General features: G+C 36.6%; 2 protein-coding genes across 2 annotated transcripts; both read right to left on the bottom strand.

Moving 5' to 3' along the window:
* Window positions 1-2302: 2302 nt before the first annotated feature.
* Window positions 2303-4036, bottom strand: LOC131298562 (protein FAR-RED ELONGATED HYPOCOTYL 3-like). Its single transcript, XM_058324042.1, has 3 exons — window positions 3365-4036; window positions 2546-2928; window positions 2303-2450 (listed from the first exon to the last, which is right to left on the bottom strand). Exons 1-3 carry the CDS (start codon window positions 4034-4036, stop codon window positions 2303-2305), a joined length of 1203 nt encoding a protein of 400 aa, XP_058180025.1.
* Window positions 4037-11455: 7419 nt separating this feature from the next.
* On the bottom strand, window positions 11456-12773 carry LOC131336672 (elongation of fatty acids protein 3-like). The gene has a single exon (XM_058372589.1). It carries the CDS (start codon window positions 12567-12569, stop codon window positions 11682-11684), a length of 888 nt encoding a protein of 295 aa, XP_058228572.1. The 5' UTR covers window positions 12570-12773; the 3' UTR covers window positions 11456-11681.
* Between the last annotated feature and the right edge of the window lie 11399 nt (window positions 12774-24172).

Raw genomic sequence — 24172 nt, 5'->3', positions numbered from 1 at the left:
TTTTAGGGTTATTTACCTAGACACATTTCTAAGTATACCCATTTTTTATGGTTACCCCTTCTATGAATTTTCGCTATGGTGAGACTCCATCATTAAAGTTTACTTTTTCTAGCTCTAACTCTGTTAACGTAATGAACAAAAAGACCATTTTACTTATGTATATATTCTTAGCAAATCCACACCAGTTCATTCCACTACCTCTCTCTCATCCGCCCCTCCCAAGAGAGCTGTTAATCACCTCCCGTGTCAGGGGGGTCTGACACCGGGCACGGAGAATTCCCCGTTTTACTCCAATCCACTTGCGCTCTCACTCTCACCCATTTATCTATCTCACTTATTGTATTTTTGTATAAAATTGTAAATATTAATAACTTTTTTTTCACCAATTTTTTTTAATAAATTTTATATATTTGAAATGTACTCAACGAAACCTATCAAACGAGCCTAATATTGATGGTGAAATAATGTAAAACGAAAAAATTATATTTTTGTGATAGTTTAAACTGTCTAAAAAGGTTGAATAATTAAGTATTGCAAATTTCAATCCGTTTGAACCGGTGGAAAAAATTTAGTTTTCTGATCATTTTATCTTAGATGGTCATAATTAAATTTTGACTATAGTGCTCTCATTGATTAACCCTAAGAAAGTTATAGAATTAAATAACTCTTAGGGTTAATCAACGAGAGTTCTAAAGTCAAAATTTAATTATGACTATTTAGGATAAAATGATCAGAAAAATAAAATCTTTCCACCGGTTCAAAGGAATTGAAATTTGGAACATTTAATTTTTTAACCATACTTTTTAATATATAAACTGTTCGAAGATGTTGAAATCACGTATTTTTTAAATAAATTTTATATATTTGAAATCTATTCAACGAAACCTATCAAACAAGTCTAATATTGAATATGAAATAATGTGTTTAAATTAAATGATTTTTTGGGCCCAATATATTAACTATTTGTTTTTATTTTTTTATTCATCATTTTTTTAAAACTTATATATTTGAGTTTTCAAGTAAATTATGTATGTTGAATCCACTTAAATTTACTTTATATTTCTATGAACAGTCATAATTGCAAACTAAAATCAAACTTCATTTAATTACAATTGAGTATATAGAACCAATACATGAACATAAATAAATACACAAATTTAGTCAATATTTTTGCCAAATTGTGGTCGTTGTCCCGGTGGATCTATTTGCATTACTTCGTACCACAATTGGAGGCGTGCTTCATAAGGATGAGCCCATCCATGTGCTTCATTTGATGCATTTGGCTTCCACCATATGATGATGGGTGGTACAGGGTAATGACGGTATAGGAAAATTTGCACGAAGTGATTGCCATTAACACGGCCAATAGCTATATGTGTGCGCGCTGCGAATGAAACTGGATGTGAGCTCAACGGCAAGTGAGTGAAACAACTCGAAGCAATCATATCGAATGTATGCAGTACAACGTTTACGTTGATGCGATAACAAGTCCCAATGATATAGAATCCATCCAATGATCCTCTGGTGCCGATGGCTGAAAGTAACGAAGTCTTTGTAGCACCTGAGATACATAATTACGTTCTGGATAAAGCTGATCGTACAGGACTCAATTTTGTTCAATCTCTTGGATAAGGTCATATCGTACTTGAGCCCATTCATCTTCAGAACCATAGAGTTGCGCAGCTAACGCCCTGAAGCCACAATGACCGTCGGGTCGAACGTCAACACAGTGGGAAATATAACGCTGATACTGCTGAGGAAATTTCTCAACGAGGTGATCCCTCCCATTGCTCCTTCGCGATGTTGGAATACGTGAGGCCCGAGATTCTGAAGTGGATACTGTGAAGGAAGGTATGTGACCTCTATTTTGCTCATCTCTGCCTGTAGGTCGACCCCTGTGTTCTGTGTTGTATGCTGGGGGTCGACCTGTGCAACGAGATGGATCCGCCATATCGAGAAACATGTCCATCATAGACTCTCGATTGTCGAAATCCATTTCATTTAATCTTTCAATAAGCTGAGCTGCCCTGTCGGATTGTGCTCCCTTGTCAGTATGCCTCTGGGCGTGCATGAACAACGTACTCCAGTGAGGGTGGATAGAGCTTAGCGGAATTGGTCTGTCCACAGAACGGTAAAGTGCAATATCGTGAAAGCATGGCAATTCGTGTGTCCTTTTGATTTTACAAAAGCAAAGGCTGGCTTCGTTATCAGTGCGGTGTGCCTGCTTATGGATCAAGTCCATTGCCTGTAATGAAATGCAACCTTTGATTTCACTATAAATACCTTCATGTAGATGTATGTGTCATGGAATGTTGAGAGATTTCTGAAACGACCCCTGAATATCCCCGAACTGACTGGTCAACATCTTTTCTATTTTTTGAAAAGATGTTTGAAGCTTGGACATGGTATCTCCCAAGTATCGTTTGAGCCTCGCATGCGCAGACTCCGCCCTGCAATTTAATAATACACTGTGTTAAATAAGAAAGTTACATAACGTATTCGTTAGTGCAGAACAGTAAACATTCAATGACTATAGGAAAGTTACCTTTGGCTTGAATTGCTCCCGAGGTGCATAAACTGGTTTATATATGTTGCAACAAATCGCTCTTTGTAAGGACCCAACCATATATCCCAAAGGTATTGTATGTCATTAGAGTATTGCTCAAAGTTTCCACACATGGCATTCCACCTTTGTTGCAAAGACACTGGTGTCGATAAATGAATAAGCAACTGCCATGCATCGGAAAACTCGTCCCACCTCGTACCAAGTATAGGGCTACACTTCTTCATTACACACTGGTTTATGTGCCAAATACAAAGGATGTGCTGTGCCAAGGGGAAACAGATTTCAATAGCGCCAAGAAGTGCCAGATCCCTATTTGAAATAACCACCAATGGCAACGCTGCCCCTTTTCCAACCATCCATCTCTTTAAAGTATCAATAAGTCTAGGTACACTACATCCAACCACTACACCATCCACTACATATTTTGTAGGGCTCATCTTGGGTCCCAAAAAAATACAGAAAAATATTCATAAATTTTAAAATAATATATTATGGGGCCCTGTAAAAAATCAGCTCCAACAAATATCAGTAAATATTATTTCTTGATTCGTAGGGGCGAAGCTGTGTAGTTAGGGTCCCATAAAAATATTATTCTAAAATTTATGGACATTTTTCTGTATTTTTTTGGGAGCCGGGGTGAGCCTCATAAAAAATGTAGTAGATGGTGTAGTGAATGGATTGTAGTGTATGTAGCATCTCTCTTAAAGTATCCAATGCCCATATCGGTCGCTCTTTTGTCTCATTATTCAAATATGCAAACATAAGAGAGTAAGTTTTCATTGTGGATGTGATACCCACAACTTCCAAGAGTGGAATTCGATACTCATTACTCTTATACGTCGCATCAATAATCAACACGGACGAAAAATTGACAGATAGCTCTATGCTTGTAGGATGAACCCAAAGAATATCTGTGATTTCGTTGGTTTGTTCATTTGTAAGATAGTTGTAAATGTAATGTTTCTCGTTTAATTCATTCAAGATGTACCCAATAGGAGATAGACCCCCCAGTTGCTCTTTCTTATACTGTGCCTTCACATTGTAAATACTCCTGATTCCTGTACTAATTGACGAGTCTTGTTGTCTCAGCAAATTAAGAATTTCTCGAGGCCCGGTGCTGCTAGACATGTCACGAACTAATTGCTGCTGGATTGGGGTCAACCTTGACGGGTACTCATGTCCCTCAAAACTTTCCGTTGGTTCATGGTTATGAAAATCTTTAACAACCTTCAAACTCCACATGACACCGTCTGGAGGTTGTGGTACACCTCGCAGCTTAAACGGGCAATCATATTTCTTAGTTCCAGTAATCATTTGCATTGAATGCCCTTCCAATGGCGGTCTATACAATCCTCCTATTTCACAAATAAGAATGCACTTTGGCATCTTGTTGCCCTTTATACTAGCAGATTTACTTATAACAATCACAAAACCATTTTCCTTGCCAACTCTCCGCACCCAATCTACCATGACAGCTCTAGTTTCAAATATCTATAACAAAAAAAATTAATACGTATAAGCACAATGTAATATCCCGTATATTAAAAATATTGATTCTTGCATGTAAGCTTTAGGTGGCATATAAGTGAAGGTGTGTGCACGTGGGAAGCTGGTATGCTTGAAATATGACAAAATAAGTAACAAATGTAACACCCATAAAATACAAAAGTTTAATTAAAAGAATTAAATTTTCGAGTGTCTTGGACTCGAGAAGACCATGTTTGAAGCATCAAATGGGAAAACTTCCGAGTGGTTCATTAACCTATATGGTCCCAAGGTACTTCACTCTTTTATGCAATCATTACTTATTTTGAGGCCTAAGAGCACCGACACTTCTTAAGAATTTTAAACTATATAATTGGAATCAGTGGGAGTTATGTTTTTTTCGTTTTCCGTTTCCTGTATTCTGTTTTTTTGGTTGTGGATTGTATGTTATCCCCGTGGGATGGGAGATAGTAGGCCTAACCGCCTAAGGATTGATTGTTCCGTTTGGCTAGGGGATTTTATTCAGCTCATAGGGGCCTGTCCGTATGCTGTTTTGCTATTTTGGTATATAAGTTAATTTATAGGGGGAAAAAATATGTAAGCTACAAAAAGTGGCGCTAATTTTTGGTTGGCAATTCCATTAGCAAAACACATTTTTCTTTGTATCCCATTCTTTATTGAATTGTAAATTCTTTTTATCTTTTCTAAGTGTAGTGGGTCTGTATATGTAATATATTGTATTAAGAAAAAAAAGATAGTTATTTCATATAACGAATTTATATTCTCATTCAGGTATTGGATTTGTTATGTAGCATTAAGTTTTTAGCAATAAAAAGTAATGACTGGACTATTTGGATATATATGCATGAATAGTCTTAGTTGTCTAAAGTTAGGCTGAGTGTGTGCATGTGGAATAAAATGGTGAAGGTGAACTGTGGGCATACTTTTTCATGGTTTTGGCTATATATGCTTATAAGGATCTTAATTACAAGACAGACAATAGAAAGGCAAAGGGCTAGAGAGGGAGAAAGAGAGAGAGCCGTGAGGTAGTGGCGACTCTTTCTTATGAGTTTCATGGTGGGATTATATCAGATGATAGGGCAATTTAAGGGTGAGTGTGAGATACATATTTCTTGTACAATATTTCTTGTTCGAGTTGCTGCGGGAAAAGAAAAAAGAAACGTGGGTCTTCGGTCAAGAGATGAATCAATATGCTGATTCGGTTTTCTAATTTAATCAAAGGTACGTTATCTGAATCTGTATTTTATTATCTTTGAACTAATTAATCAATCATTATCGCATAGTATATGTTCTAATGTGTCTTGCATTTTTAAACTGGATGGATCCACTTATCATGTCTGCGTGCTACTTAGCTTGGGGGCTTCCGATCGATGTTTTCTATCGAGATTTATACAAGATTAACAAAAATAAGTAACAAATATGTATAATAATAACAGTAATAACTAACCTGGTCAGTCGTAAATTCGGCTGTGTAATCACGCCCAACGTAGGAATTGCTCTCCCCACAAGGAACATCATTCGTAATATCGTTCCCAACTGACCAACTATCTGAAAATAAAAAATTATATTGATCCATAATTTTTTTTATGAATTACGAAAATGAAATGAAAATTGAGAAAAATTGTGAGGATGTAATTACTCAAAATTGCTCTCAATATCAATGTATGCAAGAGTACACCATCATCAGATTATATAGCCAAGGGAAATGTTCAACCATAGGCAAGTTGCCTTGCTCTGATCTGCAGCTGCAAATGCAATTGCTCTACAAGTTGATAAGGTGCTCAACCATAGGTAAGTTGATAAGGTGCTCATCTTTAATTTTTTTTTCTCTGCAGGATAACTGATTACTCTTACTTTTTGCCCCACTGTAATGTTTAGTCATCAAGCCCCAATTCACCTATGTGCTTTACGTTCAAAACTCTTCAAGGCTCAAATACACACAAAAGCACCACATGTACTACAAGGCACCGATTGCCTCTTTTTTTTTTTCTTTTTGTCGTTTCAACCAGTGGAAAGATTTTAATTTTTTTATCATTTTATCATAAATGGTCATAACTAAAATGATCAGGAAACTTTTTCTCTTTCCACTGGTTCAAACGGATTTAAATTTGAAACACATTTTTCAACCTTGTTAGACAGTTTAAACTACGAAAAAAATATAATTTTTCCTTTTTACATGATTTCTTTATCAATATTAGGCTCGTTTGATAGGTTTCGTTGAGTAGATTTTAAAAATATAAATTTAAAAAAAAAATACGTGAAAAAAAAGTTGTTAACATTTAAAATTTTATAAAAAAAATCGAGAGAGAGAGTGCACGGGGGGGGGGGGGGGGGGGGGGGGGGGGCTGACACGGGGGGTGCGATTAGTAATTCACCCCTCTCAACCACCCACCACTCCCACTCTCTCCTCCCCCATTTTCTGCCAAAATCAGACTCCCATCTCTCTCTCTCTCTCCCCGCGCCTTTGTTTGTATGGCAATTTTGACTTTCAACGGCAACTTGGTTGAAGTTTCAGGCTAGTGAAGCATCTTCACTAGCGACAACGACGGAGATTCAAGCGGTTTCCGACGAAGATCCGGTGTGGACAGAGTGGTGGAGAAGGGTGACTAAGTGGTGGAAACGTGGATGAGATGGATTTATTGGTTTGTGGATTTGATTTGTGGGTTTTCAATTTGAATTGGTTTATCGATGGGTTTGACTTATGGATTTGAGGTTTGGTTTGTGGCATCAGTTAGAGGATTGATTTGTACTCTCTGATTTTGGTTTATAGATTTTTTGGGTTTTATCAATTGAAGGGATTATACGGATTCTCTTTGGGTATAGCTTCTTGTTGTGTGGAAAGTAAAACATCATGATGTTTGAGGGAAGAAAATGGAGAGAGAGAGAGAGAGAGAGAGAGATATGGGAGGAGAGTTGTGGTGGTGGTGGTGGGTGGATGAGAGAGAGATGGATTTTTGCTGTTTTATGTTTTTTGTTTATTTGCTGAAAAAACGTGGTGATGATTTTCGGAGAGAGGGGGGCAATATTGGAATATTTTATTATTTTTAGTAGAACTTAGGTGAAAAAACTAACGGATCTAGACAGAATGCTAACGGAAGGGGTGGCTACGAAAAGTAAACTTTAATGAGGGGTCTCGCCGTAACAAAAATTTGTAGAGGGGGCGACTGTGAAAAACAGATATACTTGGAGGGATGTCGATCCAGGTAAATAATCCTAATTTTTAAAAATGCTAGGTTTAGAAATTCTATTAGTATAAATAATTGATATAAGCCTTCGGACCAAGAGAATTGTTATTGAATTAAAGAAAAATGAGATTTATCTCATTATTGTGTATTCAAAGAGAAAGTACTTCTATTTCATACTCCCTCCGTTCATTTTTTAGAGTCCAATATTTCATTTTGGACTGTCCTTTAATAAATGTCCATTTTGTAAAGTTAGTGAAAAAAATAGTACATTTTTCATTTTGCCCCTATAAGTATATTTCATTTTGAAAAGTTAGTGAATAAAAGTGTAATGATAATGTCTCCATAGAGGATTAGTAGGAAAAATGGAGGTAAAAGTTAATATGAAATGTGTAATGTGTAATGATAATGTTTCATTTATAAGTTGGAGTTGCGAGACTGAACACTTAAAAATGGACGAAGAGAATATTTGTTCGTGATCTCTTCTTACAAAAGTTTCATAAAAAGAGGCCACGTTGCATTATACGGCCCCTCCGTGTAGATTTTAAACTCATTAGATATACTACTACAAACAAAAATTCTAAGAGCAGAGACGATTTGCAGAGAACCACGCAGAGACAAACGCGTTTGGTCCCATTTCGGGTCCCGAAAAAATCTAGAAAAATATCCATAAATTTTTGAATATTATTTTTATGGGGCCCTGTAAAAAATCAGGTCCAGCGGATATCGGTAAGTATTACTTTGGATTCGTAGGGGCGAAAGTTTATGGATATTTTTCTAAATTTTTTCAGGACCCGAAATGAGGCCAAACGCGTTTGTCTCTGCGTGATTCTCTGTAAATTGTTTCTGCGGATAGCAGTCCGTAATAGCTATAGGTAACTTGTTCAGTACTAGTCTGCAGCGCAAGATAGACTCTGCAGTACCATGATTCATTTTATGTACAGAAATGATACTAGTACAAATACAAATCTGTTCCACTGTGTACAAATGCCTTTTTGGGCATGTTTTGGGTAAAAAAAAAAATGATCGGAGCTGCTCATTTTGTTTAAAATATTTTATTTATGGTGTTTGCGAAAAATAAACTCAATCCGGTACCGGTAAGGATATTTACAAAATATCCAACTTTGTTTTAGAATTCAGGTCTGAATTCTGTAACAAAGTTGGATGTTTTGTAAATGTCTTTACTGATATTAGATTGAGCTTATTTTTTGCAAGGATCATAAACAAATTATTCTAAACAAAATAAGAGGTTCCGATCATTTTTTTAGACCCAAAAAAGGCCCAAAAAGTCATTTATACTCGCAGGTACAAATTTAAAATATGTACCAGTAACACCACTCTTTTATGTATGCTTGCGGCTGCTTTTGTTGAGTTCAACAGGTCTTTCTGTCGTTCGCGCTTGGAGTTGTTGGAATTGAATCATTCAACAGTCGTACGTACGTGTGTCTAAAATTGACCTTCGCATGTTTTTTCTCCTTTCACACTAAACATTTTTTCCTATTGGCTATGATTCAGTTGATTGTTGAACAGAGAGAATATTCCTCACAACACCAGCATGCTTCCAGAATTTCCATTTGTATGGCCTGAAGTTGCTTTTGCTAACTACACGCAACTTGACCAATCCTGAGAGATTAATTCTTACCGTTCACTCGCGGAGCTAAATTTTATATGAACTGACCCCAAAGTAAGAGTTAATAGCACCTGAGAGATTTCAAATCGAGACTTTAAAAAGAAGCAAATCCCTAAGTTGTGGCCTTAAACACTAGGTCGGGGTCTTGTCTGGCCTGAAGTTGTTTTTGGCATATAGTACTCACAAATGCTCCTTTGGAAACCCACCTGTTCCCAGGCAAAGGAAGAAAGAATAGAATAAGTTGTGCCGCATACACTCAATTTTATATTACTTGTCAAAGGGTGCTTGTATTAAATACTGTATGATTATTTCTTGTCAAAGGTGGAGGCATCATTTTGCACTTAATTATACAAGCATTTACACACAATTGTAGCAAGGAATAGTCGCTGTGTCACAAAACAATATTATATTTTCGATACCAAATCCACTTGTATCAAATTCATTTTGATCAAAACTAAACTATACGGTAAAACTACAAAATTTAAGGTCCTTCGGAAGGCAATGCCCAGAGTTTGTCAAACAATGAATAATAACTAATTCTGAAAAACGAACATATGAGCCTAAGCATACACACATTGTCAATTGATTTTCAGTTTGATGACATATTGCCAAACGTAGACGTAGTGTCCATTAATTTTAAGTTTGATGACGTAATGGCATTCGTAAACGCATTGTCAGTTGACTTTAAGTTTGGTGACGTAATGTTATGGGTAAAATTTTGGATGGTTTCGAACAGGACTCTATTTCTTTAGAGCAAGTTTATCAGCAAAGCTAAACTAGCTTTATAGCTATTTAGCTCACCAAAAGGGGAAAAGTATCCCTACAGCAGAGTAGGTAAACATAGAGGTAAAATGTATTTATGAACGGTGCTTCTCCATTTTTACCTCTCCACTCTTCATCAGGTATGTAAATTAAAACATTATTTTCTCTCTCCTCTCTCCATCCCTCTCTCTTCCCCTTTCTTCTTTTTTAAAAAAAACTGTACTTTGGTGCATTTTTGGAGAAAGAAAGAAAATCTATTTTAATAGAGGATAGATTAAATAGATAGTATTGGTACAATATTAAAAGAAATGTGAGTAAGTAAAATAAAAAATATACACTGCTCACAAATTTTTTACCTAATTACTGATAAATTTGCTTTTAGTGATTGATTCTCATTGTTAATGCCACAATTGTGATCGAAATCCAACTTCTTAGGCTCCCAGGGCAATTCAGAATAAAAAGACTCCCAGTCCTGGGCACTTATAATCCTGTGGTGTCCAATGCACTACAGGTCCCCGATCGAACACAGTGCCGTTCTTTCTCTTTCCTTTCCTTGTTTTGTCATGTAGCCAAAAACAAGATTATTCACCGAGTAATACCGTGCTGACTAGAGTACCATTGGTAGGATACCCACCACAAATGCGTGGTGGGCAGAGACCGTGGAGAATGGTCCGGGAAATTTCGCAAAAACAAGGTCAAATAAAACAGGATTGATAAGCAATGATTCCCACGGGAAACATCAGAAGAAGCTACATAAATCCAACCCCTTTCTGTACTCACATTACGTGCAAGGATTGTGCAAGAACATTGATATGCAATGAAAGAAACAATCTGCCACTACATCAAAATGTGGGTAGCACTAGACTTAAGCCAGGTTTCGTCATATTCGAAATATAATTCACACAGGCCAACGGGCTTGTAATCCTACGACACTTTTTCATCTTTTTCAAATGGAAGGTAGGGGTTCGATACTCGTCAGAAGCACGAGTGCTTGGTGTGGTGATTGATGTCCTTTGAGCTTGCCACACCCGTATGCCGCTTAGCGGTATCATTTTCTCATCCCTTAGGAATAAGTTCGACATCAATCGATTGAAAAAATAAAATAAAATAATTCATATAGTACGAGAGTTGTCCTGTCCCAAAACTTTGATGGTATGAGTCCTGCATGACAATGACGTGCATATGGATGGAATACGTTACCGTTTCTGTATGCGACGAGATGAAAACTGAAACATTCGAATATGCAATGATTTCAACAATGAAAAGTTGCACCTCAAATTGAATCAGCAAGGAATCTGCTACGATTTCAACAATTTGTGAAAACCCTCCAATCATTACGAAATATTTTTTCAGATAATCGAATGTCCGAGCAAAGTTTAAGTGCATTCGAACAAATAAAGGACCATCACAATCTCTTATTTGCTTTTCTATGCCAACTCCGCAAAACCCTTCGGGAAAATCATTACAAAATACGAACAACTTTTCTACTTCAAACAAGAAGAATGATTCTTCAAATACCATCAAAAGGCCTAACGATTAACTCGGAATTCTTGTAGGAATATGAAATTTGATAGTAGTACGAGTCTGTGTGACAATGACATGCATATGGATGGAATAAATTGTCCCCATTTCGTTTCTATTCTGCTGAAGCGAATTCGAAACCACCACAACAAGGAAAAGTTACACCTCAAATTGGATCAGCAAGGAATTTGCCAGAAATTCAGTAACTAATTAAGTGAAAACCTCTCAATCATTTTGCAATATGAACAATGATTCAGACAAGAAAATCATCAAAAGGGCCGCCCAATATAACTAACATGGAACTCTCTCATCAAATTTCTCTATTCACCATCCATATGTATATAAATGTGTGTATATATATATATATATATATATACCGATTGATAGGAGCACAATTCTACAATTTTCCGAAAGGGGAGTCTCCTCATTATTGCCCCCTAATAAATTAACAGTTCCGGTCAGAAAAACCAAAATTCAAAGAAAATAAAAAAAGTAAGTAAAACCCACCCACCGTTCAAATATCCTTCTTATCTCTGACCACGTCTATCTCCGCCGTCTTGATCGCACCAACCTCCCCACCCTTTTTTCCTCTCTTCCTCAAATGCATCTTCACGTAGAAATTCAGAGACAGAAACAGGATCGCAGCGTTGAGCACCGAATTCAGCCCCCATGCCCCGATCCCATTGCACCCCCCTTTCAAAAAGTGCATCAACAAGACCCCAACGTGGCACATAATGTTGCAGCTTAGAAGTAGGATCTGGCAGCTGACCACGAAGGGGAAGCACGCGCCGGGGAGCCCGATGGCGGTCCAGAAGCGGTACCCGTAGACGACGGCGTAGACGGAGGTGGCGAGGAGGATGGCGAGGACCTGGAAGGACTGGGAGAATTCGAGCCAGAGGAAGGACATGAGGATGAGGATGGAGTGGTTGAAGAGGCGGAAGAAGGAGAGGTCGCGGCGGCGCAGGATGGTGAAGTAGGTCCGGAAGGTGTGGAGGAAGCGGGAGAGGTAGAAGGCGTAGGACCAGAAGAAGACGCGGCCCGAGGGGCGGGTGCCGAGGGGGAAGCAGAGGAGCCACTGGAACGGGGTCGTCTTGGTGCGGCGGGTGAAGAGCCAGCGGGTGTCGCGGATCTCGGCGGCGGCGGAGAGGAGGGTGCCGGCGAAGATGGTGGCGGAGAGGAGGGACATGGAGAGGGAGTGGAGGGCGGGGATGGGGCCGAGGGGGACGGGCTTGGTGCGGGGGAGGAGAGAGAGGAGGAGGTGGAGAGAGAGGGAGAGGAGGAGGTAGAGAGAGATGGAGGTGAAGAGGAAGGACCAGGTGGAGCCGTAGGATTGGGTGTGGCTCCACCGGAAGTTGACGATCGAAGGGTGCTCCGAGAGGTAGTACGTCAGGGTGTGGATCATCCTTGTTGATTTTCGGCCGCCGGCAAGGGGATTCGACGGTGGGGATTTAATGTCCGCGATTGCAGGGTTCTAGTTCTTCGTTTTTGTTTTTGGGTTGATGTTGTTGATTTTTGGGAGGAACCCTGGTTTGTTTAGTTTTTGTTTGGAATTTGGAGTCTTTTCTTTTCTAGGGAGAGAGAGAGAGAGAAGAGGAGGGGGTGTGAAATGGGGGGAGAGAGAGAAAAGAAGGGGGTTAATAAATTAGGGAGGTGGAAAGGGAATGATTGGCTGGGATTGAGAGTTGAAAATTATACAGTAGTTGCATACGCCGTGACGAAGTAGTTGACTAGTTGGTCGGTGTATTTAAAGGGTTTTTAACAGGAGCCCAACCCAAGTCAGCTTAATTGGATATCGTTAAATGCCTAATCAGAGCTCATATAACTCTCGGTCCATGAGTTACAGTGGATTTGATCCAGTGTTTCAGGTCCATTCTTTTCAACATAAAAAGGTTTCGATCAGGCACTTAACGATATCCAATTAAGCTGATTTTTGGCATGATTGTTCTACTCGACGAGTTCTACAAAATGAACAATTTCGATCATCGGAGCAAAACCGGAATGGACTCAAAAACTGGGCCCAGCAGCGTGTTGCTGTCCCAAGGGGACAGCAGCCCCCGCCTCCGTAATACACGTGATGAGCCCAATCTAAAGTCTCCTAATGCACGGTGTGATACTGAGTGCAATAGTGCGAGCACGAACATAAAAATTGTCTGAAAAATCTCCCAGACAGGTAAAATATGTAATTGTGGGAATTGAAAGCGGAAATGTAAAACAAGAGGAAAGACTATTTCAAAAAAGATAATAAATTTTTTACACTATCAGTGTAAATATTTTATTTCTTCAAAATCAATTATATTGTGTTACGTCGACATGTTATATTGATTGGAATCACTACTTTACATCGTGACGCGATGTAATTAATTTAAAAAAAATAAAATATTTACACCGACAGTATAAATAATTTATTCTTTTTAAAGAATTGCGCGAGTGTATGGTACACCGTGAATTCATGAATACTACCGACAAACCTCTTTTCCAATTTATGAGATTCATGAATACCCTCTTTCCAGTTCAATTTACGATAATGCCAAAGCGCTTTAATTATGCCCCTGCACGATATTTTGTTGTGTTATACCTTGGCTCCTTTAATTATGCCCCACGATATTTTTGTTTAGCCTTTGTTCCACGTGACAATAGATTTTTGTGGCCTCTATCATGGAATCATTCTACTTAACCGTGTATTCAACGAGGATGAAATTAAAAAAAAAAACGTGGATTAAAACAAGATTAGTAGCTGACAAGCTAGAGGGTGGATCTAGAAGGAGCATCTCCAAATCCAACTCCACCTTCTACTGCACAACCCCATTCTTCTGCCTTCATCATATAATAATAATCTGTTGTAATTGATAATGGAAAGAGCATATATTGAGGTAGTCATCAAAAATAATGGTGGAGAATCTCCGTCTTTAGATTTTAGTCTCAAAAACATAATCACAAAAAGTGGACGGGATAAAAACATAAGCCATACTAGTATTATGGTGGATGATGAATACTTAAGTTCCCTATTTATAACTTCTACCCACCTAATATCCGCTGTATGCACAAAATTTACTGAGAAAAGGACAGTGAGTGGGGTTGTGGGTCGGCTAGAGATCGGATCCCCTGTCCGACTCTCGTCTGGACAGAGGCCTGACCAACTCTTCTTAGCCATTGATCGCGCAAATCAACGGCTGAGATGAGCCGAACACTATTTGCAGCAAAACGACGTCGTTTTGGCGCAAAAAGTGTTCGGCTCATCTTAGCCGTTGATTTGCGATATCAACGACTGAGAAGAGTCGGACAGGGCCCTATCCGGATGGAAGTCGGACAGGGGATCTCCTTCGGGTCCGCTGACCCCATGGAAAAAGCAAAACAGAAATATGACCCCTCCCATAATGCTGTAGCACACTGGAACTTAGGATGATTTTCCATCATCGTCCAAGCATTCTGCACTTCCCTCCCTCATATTAATGCCTTGCCTTGCCTTATGTTACTGCCCTCATCTCTTTATCTTTATTCAAGGGACTTACTAACCACGCTAGACTGTGGATAATATGCGTATAATGTCAAACAATTTAGAATTTCAATATTCATTTCTTGGATATCAATACAAATTCACAGATAATCAGAGATTCCATCTAATAAAAAATATGTTGTTGACTTTCCCAAAAAAAAATAAAAAATGTTGACAAATTCTATTTCGAAGTTAGACTACTATCATTTACTTTGATTCTTTAAAAATCATCAATACTCTTGTCATTAGATTTCAAATCCAATCTTGTGGTCGAAACTAGATGCACGCTGATAATAAGAAAATTAGTGAATTTAAAAAAAATTATGAAGGTGATAAATATGATAAATCATCAACCAATGCAAGGTTAGTTTTTGTCAAACAAGAGTAATTATCAACCTAAGAATAATAATTAACACAATTCGACATCATCAACCAAGGTTAGTTTCTGTCAAACAAGAGTAATTGTCAACTCAAAAATAAGAATTAACACAATATGAATTTTCTGCTTTCGTTAACCTTTCACGCTTCTTTGGCTCTAACGTTAGTTTTCAAATTTGGAGGCCGGATAGGTATATCATGGGATAAGTTTATCTCCTTATGGCTCATTTGCAGACGGGATAAAAGAGGCGGATATGTTATCACCCTGGATAGCATATCCGAAGTATTTATATATATATATCCAATGATTACCTTTCGGATATAGACCACAGATATAATATCCCTGCCGATAAGTATAGGGGGAAAGTCGTGTTATTATATCCGCCTCCTTAATTAAGAATATGGTATTGTCCCCTTTTAATTCTAAATGCACCTACTTATCTTCATCCAAAAACGAACCAAGCATATCTATATCCGTTTTCCTTTTGTCATATTTCTTCTCATACTGTATCCCCTTAGAGGGAAATATAATTTTGACACCCTAACCCTGTCCCAAATATTTGTAGGCTTCATATATATATATATATATATATATATATATATATATATATATATATATATATATATATATATATATATCTACCTTCAATTTACTATATTGCCATTATTAATTACAAACATGCCACTATTAGCTATACACCAAAACAAGCCATGGGCCTCTTTTAGCCCAAATCTCTCTTTCAAAAAAAATTCGACTTTTTTTTATTGTGTGTGGTGAGTTGTGCAGGAGATATTTTAGACTTCTTACATTATTAGAATTTGTTATTTTTTACAGGCATGTAAAGGAGAGTGTACTAAAATCAAGATTTTAATCATATAAAAAACCTAAGGATTCACTATATTACTACAAATTCTACAATCACCTAAGGTTTAGGAAATTATAAATTCAAATTCTACAATCACCTAAGGTTTAGGAAATTATAAATTCAATCCTCAAGGTTAGATATTATCAAGGAAAGTTAGTTGACTGATAAAACTCCTACGAAACCTTAGGGTAATTTTGGGTTGTTGAGACTTGATAGGACAAAGCGAGTACAATTTTGAAAGTAATGATTATCATTTTTTTTTGGTTCATGCTTTATCTTTTCACGCAATTTTGGGTTGTTGAGACTTCATATACTCATCCAAAAAAAAATTGAAATTAATAGCGACGCAGGGAAGAAAGATATGGAAGATATATATGAACTACTCTAATGCCCCACAAAAAGCCATTTTAATGCCTAAATATCGCAAATTCCATGAAGTTAAAGTTCGAAAGTAAGCGTCTTATTTTGTCTAAAGTTGGATTAGAATATTGAAAAAGACAAATGTTCGTCTTGAGTCATGATTACTGGTTGATCACTTGAAGCAATTAATATGGTACCCATGGTGTTGGACTCCCGAGTCAGACCCCAATGATTTATCTGTCAAAAACACTTATTCATCATTTAGGAGTTGATTAAGGATCCAATACACTGTAGTAATACTACTTTTGTTGTGCCCATGGGTCCCGTGAGAACAAGAAGTCCAAAAAGCATTGGACCCATCGTGATCAGCTTCTGCATCGTGAAGGCTATACTATGGAAAAGTAGTCAATGCGGTGGTCCATATGCACATGGATGGCGCCCGGCTGAGCAAATATCAGACGTTATTTCCCTTTCGCATGAAATCTATTCCAATTGCTGCCAATAATTATTCTATAACCACAAACACTTGCACAAATATTTACATAAACTTATTCACATTGGGACCAATACACGTTACACCTTTAGCATGTTTGGGGCCCACTAAAAATTGTGAATGTGTGTATAAAATGTTTGTGTGAGTTTGCGGTTATATAATAATTGTTGCTACCAATCACAAAAGCTGCAAGCGTTACAATAAAAAAAGGAAATTTATAGAAATAGTCCTTCTAATTTTACACGAGGCTCATTTTTGTCCTCCACGTATCAATCGTAACTCTTTTGATTTTTAATTTTAGTTTTCTTACTAAATTGGTTTAATTGATAACGTCTGTCAGCTAAACTGGATGAAAAAAAATCAAATTGAGAGCAGATGTCATCAATTGAACCAACTTGGTACGAACTGCAATGTCCAAACTGCCTTCAATTTCATTTTTTCCGTCCAGTTTGATTGTCAGAAGTTATCAATTGGACTAATTTGGTACAAAAATTGAACTTGAAGGTCAAAAGAGATGTAATTGATACTTGGAGGACAAAAGTGAAACTCGAATGAAACTAGGAGGACCATATATATAAATTTTACATACAAAAACCGCCAAAAGGGCTACAAACTCCAAACCGGAGCCCATCGATGGGAACAAATCTACGATAAACGGGTTATCCACGTGGTTTGGACAGGAATACACTGAATCGAAGTATGCAATAGCCAAAAAACACTACATGAATATTAAAGAATTAAGTACCGAGGAAAAAAAAAGAAGGGAAAATGACGGCCCAGGACGTGTTTTGATAATTAAAACTTATCAAATTATTAGTGAAGGAATTTCTAATACATTTCCTATCAACCCAGCCCAAAGCTATTATTAACCAAGTGGATTGGGCCACAGAGAACGTTTTGATATATAAAACAGGGGAGTGGTTTGGCAGGTTCAGACTCCACCAACCTATGGGCTGGGCTTGGATTGGATTTTCAGCGTGGGAATTTTCAATGGGGTTTCCAAAACTGACTCCAACAGGAGTTATCCGCAAAAGCTTTCCAAAATTGAGTTTTTTCTTTCTTTTGTTGCTAATTTCAGAGCATGTGTGCGCTCCAATGGACTAACTAAACGGGAAATGATATAGGCCGGTCCTGTTTTTTCCATCCTCTCCCGTGCCAGGACTGCCATGTTATGGCATTCCATGTCAGGACTTTTTTTTAAGGCGTTTTTATTATTCAGCCCTCACTTTAAACGCATAACGTATAAAATATGTGGATGATGTTGACTTATGCTGACTTGACATATTTAGTTACTTTTTGTATTTCAAACTTTAAAATTGAATCTCTCTTACAATATATATCCATTTTTCATGAAATTTATATTTTTGGAGCCTATTCAATATCAAACAAGATCTATATTGAAAATAAAATTATGTGCAGAAAAAAATTAATTTTTGAGAGTGTGAATACTTCATTTGAGAGGTGTGAATTTTGCATTTTAATGGGTGTAAATTACTTTATTTTGGAATGTGTGAATTCTGCATTTGAATGGTGTGAATTCTTTTATTTTGGAGTGTGAATTCTGTATTTTGGGGAGTGAGTTGTGTAGAGAATGTGTGAATTTTGCATTTTCACACTCAAAATTTAACAAATTTAAAGAATTCACAACTTTGAAAAAAACATAATTCACACTCACAATTTAACAATTCACACTTAGGGTTCATCCATCTATTTTTAGTTTTTTTCAATATTCTTAGAGTTGAGACTTAGGGTTTAGAATTGGCATTTTGTGAACTCTAAACCCTTAAGCCCACAACGATAAGAAGGTGTGCGTAACATCTGGTTCACCCTCTAAGGTTCATCCATCTATTTTTAGTTTTTTAGTTCTTTTCAATATTCATAGAGTTTTTATTTGACAGAATTCACATGCTTTGTTTGATAAAATTCACATGCCATATTTGAAAGAATTCACACCCCCTAAAAATAGAATTCACCCACCTTATTTGAATGCCTTACATGATAAAATTCACACCCTAAAAAAAAAGAATTCACCCCTATTTGACAGAATTCACATGTCCTATTCGACAGAATTCACATGCCATATTTGACAGAATTCACACCCCTTAAAAATAAAATTCACCCAATAAAACAAAGAATTCACATCCCTATTGAGGGTGTGAATTTTGTTAAACAGGGGTGTGAATTCTTTTATTTTAGAGGCTGTGAATTCTGCATTTGAAGGACATGAATTCTTTCACCTTGGGGTGTGAATTGTGCATTTAAAGGAGTGATTTGTGATGTGTGAATTCTTTTGAGGGATATGAATTCTTTCATTTTAGAGGGTGAATTGTTCTGAATTGGTGTGAATTTTTAATTAAGCGGTGTAAAATAACTTCTTTTACATGTACATAATTTCAAATTCAAAATGGATCTTGAAAAATCTCATCGAGTAGGTTTCAGAAAATATTTTTTTTTATGAATTTTCGATATGTACAACAAAAATTATTATTGTTTAAAGTTTAACAATATATGAGATTTATATATAATTATGTAGAGAGTAAATTCTTTACACCGCCGGTGTAAACATTTATTTCCTCCAAATCAATTGCATTGCTACACGTACATGTCAAAACAATGGTCCCAATTAATAACATATGGCGACGAGGTGCAATGCAATTGATTTGGAGGAAACAAATGTTTACACCGGCGATGTAAATAATTTATTCTCAATTATATATGTATATGTATGAATAAGTATGTGTATGTAAACATGTGACAACTCTATAGAGAGATAGAAAAAGTTATGATTAGAAATATAATTTGGTAGTTTCCAAACAATGCTTCATCACTCATCAAATGCCAAATGTCAATTTGTTTCTCAAACCACTAACAAAAGGTAATGGGTCCCTCAATATTAACCAATAATCATGGGTTGGAATGCTACAATGGGATGTTTCATCCGCATGGTATAATTTTTTCTAAATCTTAAACCCAAAAAGCGCTCAAAAAGACGTTGGCGGGGTATTTTCGTGAAAGCAATCCTTATTTGAGTTGAGGTTGACACAGAGTGTCCTTATGCGAGCTGACGTGGACAAATTTGGGACGGCTTATAAGAAGCCCCTAACTAAACTACTAAATATTTTTGGGAAAACAAATTTTAAAGCATTTAAACCTATTATTAAATCAATGCAATTCATTATATTAATATATTAATTAGGAGTCATAAGCCATCACAAGAGTTTGGAGGCTTTCGAAATTAGTTGAGGTGTTAGGGAGGCATTCTTGAGAGCCATCCTTTGAAGATTATTTTGAGAACCAGAGGAGACCAAAATTGAATGAATTGCTTACCAAAGATTGACAGTCTCACTTGGGAGCCATTTTAGGAACCCATCGGATATGCTCTACCAAAAGAAACACTCGGAATCTTCGCCTGGGAATTTAGTTAATCGTCCTAATGCAACTTTCGTGGAGTCCTATTACGTATAGGCCCGGTTTAATATTAAAATCAATCGTGATAATTACTAGGATTTGCTATAATAATTTCTAAGATAAATATTACGGTCGTCTTTTGTCATAGATTGTCGTATAGCATGAATTGTCTTACTAGTACCATCTATGCTGATGCATGAGCGTCCAAAATCACTATCCGTCCTACTGCCATAGTTTATCTCGATTGGCCAAATCAAAAAATTAACTAGAACCGTTACATGCATGTATTTGAAACCCCATGAATTTGAACACATGACATAATATATTGAATTCAAGTTCTTGTACTAAAAACGGAGGTACTTATCATACAATCAAATAATCGGTGCTGTTGATTGTTTAGAGTTCGTCGAGAGTATCAATCTCGTGATAAGAACTCATGTTGACGGAATATTAGTCGTACTCGTACATGTTTGGAACATATTTGTATTCGAAATACATTGTATTGAGAAAACTGGGTTCTATCTGATGCAATGTGCTCATTTAAGATAAAGGTATTATATCAGGATGAAGGTATTCTAAAATCGACTTGATTGTTACCCAATCTATTCTAATATATAAAGGGAGAGCACCACTTTGGTGTCTTCCTTTTGTCATGTATTTTTCTTTTCCAAAAATGCCCTCTAAAAAAACCCAACACAATACAAAACAATTAACTATAAAGATATATTGTTAACTACCCACCCTTATTACCACCCCCTCAAATCACATTAAAATCTCTCTCTTGCTCTCTCTACTCAATTGTAGTTCTGTTTCCTTTCACAATTTCTTGATTTATGACACAAAATCTGAAAAAAGATTTGGCGTTAAATTGCAACGGAATTGAATAGAAACTCAAACCTATGGTAATATGAAGTTTCTATTCAATTTGGGTTTTGTATAACTGGTGTTGGCATATGAGTTTCTATAGTTTTTTTTTTTGTTTCGCCTCCTCACGGGGAAGTCGAATTTTCACAACATTTGTGAAAATTCAATCAAACAATAAGTGGAAACCATTTTTAAAAAAATGTTGTGAAAATCCGACTTGTACACGCATCGCGTGTGCCCTGACCTAGTGACCTCTAGTCTATATTAAATTTGGCAGAAGTAATGCTCCCAATGAAATTCTAAAATACAACCGGTTTCGATCGATCATCAAAAGTAAACTCAAAAAAAGGCCCAACAAGTAGCCTAACATCATCATCTTCCTGTTTTACTCCATTACTTAAGTTGCAACAACAATAAACTCTGTTTGTTTTTTTTGCTGGAGTAACCTTCAATTAATGCAAAATTTTGGGAAGGAGGTTTTATCATGTTTTGCACATGGTGGTACTGTTTTCCAAAGGAGTTTTATTTTTTTAGGGTTTGTTTAGTGGTTACCCTAATAATGGATCAGCTCTTGGACTCTTCTTTCATTTCTGCTACAAGGGCCAAATCAAATTCAAGGCTTATTAATGGGTTATGCATGTGAGGTGCACATGCACTTCAATGATATATTGTTGAGGCCCACCTATCACTATTATTAACACTGCCATGGGCCCTGCATTTCATCTTTTATTGTACTCCTTTGTTTCTCACGCTCCCTCAAAAGTCAATTGTTGTAGTCATGAAAATATGCGTCCGAACTAGTTTACAAGCATGAGACGAGGTCATGTACATGGAAATAACACATGCATGTCACTTCAAGTTAAAACTGGATGAGAATATTATAACAGACCATTGTTCGTACATGGGCCGTTTCCATAATACATGGGCTTCATTAATCATGTTTGTTTATGGCAGTGTAATAAATTGTTGGCTTTTTCTTAAGGTGATGAACATTTTTTTATCGGAAAAAATTTGGTTATATTTGCTATTTCTACTTAATTTTCAGGTGATTAACTGATGATAATAGATATACTTTCCTAACTTCGGGCCGCTATCTTTACTTTTAATTTAAAATTGCTTATATATATGTTATTTCTGACTTTTTTGAGATTTTGGTCAAAATTGTAACTCTTTCACTTTGTCTCGGTAAGAGCAACCGAAGAAAATATATGATTGATCGTAATGCGGAGTGGAAATGATCTACTTAGGTGAAAAAAAAATAATTTCCCAAATTTTGTAGATACTTTGATGATTGTCAACTTCAATAGTGATTTCCAAATGACTAGCGTCAAGAATTTGCCTCCACTTTGTTCTTTTTCATGATTAGCTTGTATGCACCAGACTAGATGGTTGTCACCTTCAAAATTCAACTAAAGATCGCCGCAAACTTAGAACATAAATCTCTGAAAGAAGTAGTAAAATGAGGTTTGTGCCGAATGAGAATAGTCAGGTACTCAGGCGGTCGGGCCTGAAAAAAATCTGTTTAATTCAAAAATAAATGTGCTATTTTCCTGGTAAAATGTTATTTTAGCTAGTCAAGTAGGCAAAATTGATTTTCTGACAGATCTCTCAATAGAGTCAAGTCGTAAAATGGTGGTTATGTACTTATGTTCTTCTTTCAACTTGTTTAATGAATGAAAGTGTCGGGTCACATGGAAGGGAAAAAGAAATGTCGCTCCAAGATCACATTTCTACTAGCTTCTAGTTTGGCTGTCCATTTCCATTCACCAATTTGACCTACCTTTTTTCCCTTAATTCATCAATATCTATAAACTGGAGCACATGCATGTGTGTCTTTGGGACCCACATGTGTGGAGATGTGGCAACTTTTCTTCTTTGTAGTTCAACTTAAGTCACGGTGGATTAGAAGTTACATAATAGGTGGAGTAGATTATGGGACAAAAAGTGCCCAAAGGATTAGTACTTGGTTGGTGGATTTGCTCCCCACACAATTGTTCAACATTTGATTCTTGACGTGAGGCTGTAATAAAGTCAAATTTCTTATAGATTTTTTAAAACCGGCTTGAATCACCCACCTCTGAATTGCGTGTAAGTTGGCCCAGACCGGAAGCTTCTAATGGTAGGGAAAAAAAGATTGTGGACAGAAAGAAAGACTTTAGGGGGTCCATTTGGATGCGGAATAATGATTGAGGGTATTAGTTATGAAGAAGAGATAAGATAGTAGGGGATATTATGTAAGAAGAGTGAGCCCACATTGATGTGATGGAAGATTAAATAATACTTGGTTTGGATGAAGAATAAAATGAAAGGATAAAGTTGTTTTGTAGTTGAAATGGAAGAAAGAAGGGATACATAATACTCCAGAACCTCCCCATAAATAGTCTCCCATCCGGAAGTATTAGTGGGTACAATAGAATCCGAAACTTAACTAATACACTATCCATTTTACTTCCCAAACGAAATTTAAGACTGGGCCTACGGACAAAAAAGGAATATCACAATCCCCTTCACCCGGGGGTTACTGTAAAGAAGGGGAAGAAGTCCTTGTCACCCTTGTTAAGACATGACGGCCACATGTTGGTGTATGCATTTAATGTTTCACTGAATATCCGCATTCCGCGATAGATAAACCAAAAAAAAACACAAAATAATTAAAAGTATCGGTTGAGGGTTTTGGAAATTTACCCGAACCGACATGAAGAGAGATCAGAGAAGATAAAAAAAAATACTCCGTAGTGTACTAAAAAAAAGCTGAGAGAGAGCGCAGATGGTTACAGACCCATTTCAGAAATTTTTTTAAAAAATAAATAACTTATTACACATTTTTAAACTTAAAAATAATATAAATAAAAAATAAATTTTGGATTTTTTTTTTGCATCGTTTAAAAAGATCTCAATGAAATCTATTATCAAACAAGATCTATATTGATAGGAAAATTATTTACGTAAACATATAATTTTTGAGTTTAAAATTGCATTCTTAACAAAATAAGTAGGCCCTTTGCATTTTTTATTTACCCAAAAAAAAAAGTAGCCCCTTTCGGCTTGTCCTTATTAAATTTTTTTTCGTATTTGTAAGTTTTTGGTCAATATTTTTGGGGATTATTGCATCGTCATGACGAGAATAATCTAAAAAGTAAAAA

Source organism: Rhododendron vialii, chromosome 8a, assembly GCF_030253575.1.
Source record: "Rhododendron vialii isolate Sample 1 chromosome 8a, ASM3025357v1".
NCBI lineage: Eukaryota > Viridiplantae > Streptophyta > Magnoliopsida > Ericales > Ericaceae > Rhododendron > Rhododendron vialii.
The sequence above is the reverse complement of the archived record's forward strand: the minus strand, read 5'-3'. Positions and strand labels throughout refer to the sequence as shown.